Below are 6,000 nucleotides of genomic sequence, written 5' to 3' on the forward strand. Positions count from 1 at the left end.
ACTTCCCAGACCCGTTTTATTACAATAAAGGTCTTTATTATAGATCAGATTGTCTTAACTGGGTGCCGCCATTTTATTTGAAGCAGTTGCAAGTGATATGAGAGGTGGAATCTGAATGGTCAATATGAGGGACATAGAAGGGACATAACTCGGAATAGACACTTGTGGCGCAATGGTCGAGCCCAGAAATTACAGCCTACTTCGGCAAGGGTGGAAACTGGACTATCACAGTTAGTTAACACCTTTGCTGCGGTAAGATGTGGAAAAGCTGGAATTGATGTATCCTTCACATTGAAAACATTGCTGTTCGCCAATGTTTATAGTATAAACTTTAAACTCTATACCATGCTGTGTGTAACTGTACATGTGCAATGCTTGTGGTTTGATTGTGTTACTTCTGCCTGTCAGTACCTCACTGATGTCCGGATGTCACTGACAAGCATCATCGCCACACACCATCATGTCCTGGTTGCTCTTGCTGACAAGGATCTGCTGGAAACAAGAGTTGCCTCCCATAGTGCAAGGACATTCAGGAAGACTGCATTAGTACAGTAAGTTCAAAACATGTGTTCATTTTATGGAGACATATTGTCATTTTTACATATTTGTTTGCAATGAATTCATGATTTGTGTCAGGGATGAGCCCCACCTTGTGTCATGATTTTCATGGATGTAAATTCCTTGAGCATACCTGAAAGAATATATATGTATTGGAACACCTCAAATGGAGATTGGTAGGTAACAATGGACGGGCAAGTGACCTGTCCATAGATGGGTAGCCATCAAGAAAGACAAACTGTCACCTGTGGCCTGGCCAGGTATGTGAGAATTGTTGCTCACCCTATCGACCACTGGTTTGTCAGTCCATTCATTTACCCTGTGCAGGCAGGGTCATGTAACTGTATTACCACTGACTGCAGTTTAAAACTCCATTCCTTCACTAATATTTATGTTTTACAAATCCAACAAAGAGTTGTATGGGTGGCTTAGTTTGTTCCCTCTATATTTAGATGTGTGGCTGAGATGAAGCTTAGTGATGCGTGTCACACGTTTGGGGCGTCTCCCTCAACTCTGACCAGTGTGATGCACACCTACAGCCAGGTGTGTCGGCAATTTGAGGACACTGTCAGGAATCAGGTAACGTGACAGGCGCCTGGATGAGGACTGATGGAAAAGTTACAGCATTAGGGACCAACCATTTGATGATAGCATCTTCCCTAGGCAAGGGAGTTAACTCACCATCAATTAACTGCCATCAATTGCAGGATTTGCAAAGCATGTGTACCGTCAACTTACTGTCAACTGACATTTTCCAAACCATTTCATGTTTTATATCAAGGTGCTCACGTGATTTGAAGCACTTAGCAAAGTTTATTACAATATAGATCTTGATTATCGATCAGATCGTCTTCACTGGGTGCCGCCATTTTGTTTGAAGCAGATGTAAGTGATATCTGAGGTGGCATCTGATTGGTCAATAGAAGGGACATACATGTAACTTGTAATAGCCACTGGTGGCACTAAGATCGAGCCCAGAATTTCCAGCTTAGTTCGTCAAGGGTGGAAACTGGACTTTTACAGTCAGTTAACTCCCTTGCCTCAAGAAGATGGATGATAGGGGATGGGATTATTCTGCACTGAGACAAAGCAAACTAACATAAATGGTCATGTAGAAAGTGGCCCAAGTAGTACTGGGTACTCAAATGTGATTATGAATCATCATGAGGATAAAGGACTAAATCGCTTTCTTCTGCCAAGATTAGGCAAGCAGGGGTTAAAATCTCAAACCTTACATTGGCCGTCATATGAGTAACTGTATTGTATTAGTTCATCACATTATTTTCCTCACATTGTCTCAAATATAAGTGACCACCTCTGTTGTCTGGTGGTTACCCTGCCCGGCACTCGGCATTCAGGGGACTGGTCAGCTCGGAGTCTGTATACTGTGTGTGAGTGGGGTATTCATGTTAAACTGCGGGATGGTATATCAGTGGGCTAGCACTATAAAATCGGCATCAGTCCAGACGAGTACAAGCAGCCACACACACGCACATGCATGCATGTTGCTATATATTTGCAATAATCTTTGACACGACATAAAACCCCATTTCAATTCACGTCACACAAATATAAGTAATAATTATGATGGTGAGTATTATCATCATAAAGTACAAGCAGCCACACACACGCACATGCATGCATGTTGCTATATATTTGCAATAATCTTTGACACGACATAAAACCCCATTTCAATTCACGTCACACAAATATAAGTAATAATTATGATGGTGAGTATTATCATCATCACTCTTGTTAATTTGCCCTTTGGTTTCTCCTGTTATTAATGTAGTGTGAAGTGTTGGCTGTGTTTTTATTTCAGAGCATTTCTCTGCTCCAGTTGTCAAAGTGTGCACAGTTTCTGAAGAATGTGCTCAACAGCGTCAGTCTGGAGAGTCTACAGTCAGTTGATCAGGTAGTTAGATTGACTTTGTAACAACAGGTGCCATCAAACAGGAACTGTGATCAGTGTTTGTTAGGGCTAACATGGGAAAGGGTCGACTGTAGTTGTATCCAGTGACAAGATAAGTTTTGTTTGTTACTTAACACTGCAATCAGCAATGTTCCAGCACCATGATGAGGTCTGTAAATAATCAAGTCTGGACCAGACAATCTAGTGATTGATATCATGAGCATCGATCCACGCAACTGGGATACAATGACATGCATCAACCAAGTCAGCGAGCCTGACGACTCGATCCCATTAGTCGCCTCTTACAACAAGCATAGTCATCTTTTACACTTGTCCAGTGAGGCGGCGGCACTGCTGCATGAGAAACGGCAGAGTAACCACTGAAATTTAGCCTGAAACATGTTTTCAAACTGAGTTTAGTCAGAGCACCAGCACTAAGTCTTGACCATGTTAAATGTTACTGGTTGTTCTGAAGTTGATGGGGGCACAGTTGTCTCAGGTGTTGCAATTCCGCGTCCCTTGGGCACGCCAGAAACTTGTGATTGTGAGTTTGAATCCCGGTTCGCCTTGATTTTGTTTCTAGGTTTGTCAGCACCATACCCGCGGCCGTGCTCATGGGTTTCCTCCCACATTAAGTTTACACACTGTGATATAACTGAAATACTGTTCAAAGCAGCTTTAAACCCAACTCACTCACTCACTCTGAAGTGACTCTACAGCTGCACTACTGAATAGAAAATGGAATAGCACTGAAACAGTTTTAATCTGAAAAATCTGATTTTGTGTAAATTTGTTTATGCACACACACAATAATAACCATTCTGAGGTGATGTAATTGTTTATCTATGTACAGTTATCCTACTCTTGCTTTCAGAATGAATTGTCATCTGCTGGCCCCGACTTCCAGCATCTTGTCTTGTCTCGACTGGCGGCAGGGAGGTAATGAATAGAAAACACCAGGCAAGGAGTTGTCCATTGGCATCCAGAGAACTAGGTCTGACTTTCACGGTCTTGTCTTGTCCCAATGGAGGGCAGGAAGTGTCCATCGGTATCTGGAGAACTAGGTCTGACTTCCACCATCTTGTCTTGTCCTGACCGACGACGACAGGTAGTGATAGATCACACCATGCAAGGTGTCCATCCATAACTCGAGAACTAGGTCTGACTTCCACCATCTTGTCTTGTCCTGACCGATGACAGGCAGGTAGTGATAGATCACACCATGCAAGGTGTCCATCGGTATCTGGAGAACTAGGTCTGACTTCCACCATCTTGTCTTGTCCTGACCGATGACTGGCAGGTAGTGATAGATCACACCATGCAGGGAAGTGTCCATCGGTATCTGGAGATCTAGGTCTGACTTCCACAATCTTGTCTTGTCCTGACTGATGACAGGCATGTAGTGAATAGATCACACCATGCAGGGAAGTGTCCATCGGTATCTGGAGATCTAGGTCTGACTTCCACCATCTTGTCTTGTCCTGACTGATGACAGGCAGGTAGTGAATAGATCATCCATGCAAAGTGTCCATCGGTATACAACAGCCGATCTGTACAGGTCATGAGTTTGTTCATCTTGTGTGAACGGTAAGTCAAGAACCTGGAAGGAGAGATGAATCTGCTGATGAAGAGAAGTGTCCGTTTATTTTAATCAAAATATTCATTAAACACAATTATACTCTTCTGCAAACACAAGATTAATCCTGTTCAATCTTGCAAATACTGGTTGTTAAAATAAGAAAGAGGACTTCCTGATTTCAACATGTTGACTTATGATCTGGTTGGTAATGCTGTGTGTACGTGAATGTAATACCTGAATCCCTGCTTAATCAGGACTCAACACTAAAGTTCCCAGTTAACAAACAATGGGAATGGAGTAATGCATTGGTATCAACATAGAAGCTCCAATGGTAATCTTCTAATAGCATGGTTTCAAAGAAAAGATTTGATAAATCCTGTCTCAATGTTATATCTCCATTTTATCTCCAAAGTTGAAGACCGAATCTGTCACTCACTACATCAACAGACCTCCCTTACTGAACTGTTATTTAGGGCTAAAAAAGTGAAACTCTTGACAGATGTTAAAGGTGAGGCCACCCACTTACACCCAGTCACTGCCCCAGGTGTAGTATCATTATCATCAGGAATACCTCATGCTATCTCATCCTGCCAGGGTTGTTATTGAATTGGATGTCATGAGTGTATATTCTGTGTAAACAGCTGGCTGCTTCTGGAGCAGAGTGTATTGCTGTCACTTCAAATATACTGATGGAAATAAGAAAGGGAACGGAACAAAGATTGACTTTACTGCAGTGTGCAGTCAAATGCTCCTCATCAAATCACTATGGTTGAGATATTGTTGATGAGATCCTAAACTTTACCTCATTGAAGTCATCCTTAATTTGTTTTTCCTGTATATTTCTCTGTCAGTGTGGGGATTCAGATTAGAATAGATTGGCAGCAACCTATGCTAGTAGGTCCCCAGGAATCTATGCTGGTCATAAGAAGCGATTAATAAATGAGGTGGTCTGACTCGGTGACTTGGTTGATAGTGTTTCCTTGTACTCCAACGATGTTGATCGTTGCTCACAGTATTGATCTCTGAATTGTCTGGTCAAGACTCAATTATCTACAGTTTGCCATCATATAGCTGGAATATTGCTGAGTTCAGTGTTAAACAAAACCCAAACAAATTTGTATATTCTTTCTTTTCTTTAATATTGGGGCCATCAGGTAGCCTAGTGGTTAAAGCGTTCCCTCGGCACGCCAAAGACCCGGGTTTCGATTACGGACATGGGTACAATGTGTGAAGCCCATTTCTGGTGTCCCCTGCCGTGATATTGCTGGAATATTGCTAAAAGCCTTGTAAAACCATACTCACTCACTCTTTACTTTATTGGGTATTGGAGATTAAATGTTGAAGCTATTCATTTCATAATGAAATGATGATTTGTTTAAACTGTTACTGTTATATTTTGTACATGTTATGAATAAATATTTTTACTTTCGCGGATTTTTATGTGTTTGTGTTGGCAGATCAAATGAACAAAAGTAACCCATGTTCAGCTCTATTTTTGTTTCTTTGGACGGTTTGGTAGCACCATGGTTAAAGTGTTCGCTTGTCCCTCCTGGGTACAATGTGTTGAGCCCTGATATGGCAGGAACATTGCTAATAGAGGTGTATATTCATACCCATGCGCTCTCATTCACTCACTCAACTGGCCACAGGTTACATAATGTGCATGTGTGACTCCACAAGGGGGATTGCAACTCTTTGGAAAAGGAAGAGTGCATTTTTTTCTTTGGCAGCTCGTCTGTTATCGTGTCATGTTAAAGATATATCACCAACTGGGTTCTTCATGTGATAAAGAAGAGGGACTGCAGCCTTCATCCCCTCAAGATCCGCATTTTCTCTGATATGGATAGGAATTGTCAAGCACTGTCAAGAACTGTCAAGAACTCTCCCATCAGTCCATGTTATTACCTCCACCAACGGGATGAGTGTGTGACAGTTACTATGATTCACAAGC

The 6,000-nt window shown here is 41.9% G+C and overlaps 1 protein-coding gene across 1 annotated transcript in view; it reads left to right on the top strand.

The window, feature by feature from the left end:
- The window catches only part of LOC124135394 (Fanconi anemia group A protein homolog), a 61,161-nt gene extending 55,994 nt beyond the window's left edge, over positions 1-5,167 (top strand). The window contains exons 36-39 of the mRNA XM_048399031.1: positions 409-551; positions 1,011-1,137; positions 2,381-2,473; positions 3,345-5,167. Of these exons, the coding sequence (XP_048254988.1) occupies positions 409-551; positions 1,011-1,137; positions 2,381-2,473; positions 3,345-3,413 (432 nt within the window). The 3' untranslated portion in view covers positions 3,414-5,167. The remainder of the gene's footprint in view (positions 1-408; positions 552-1,010; positions 1,138-2,380; positions 2,474-3,344) is intronic.
- The last annotated feature ends 833 nt before the right edge of the window (positions 5,168-6,000 follow it).

Source organism: Haliotis rufescens, unplaced genomic scaffold (assembly GCF_023055435.1).
Source record: "Haliotis rufescens isolate VD_foot unplaced genomic scaffold, xgHalRufe1.0.p SCAF_19, whole genome shotgun sequence".
Taxonomy (NCBI): Eukaryota; Metazoa; Mollusca; class Gastropoda; order Lepetellida; family Haliotidae; genus Haliotis; species Haliotis rufescens.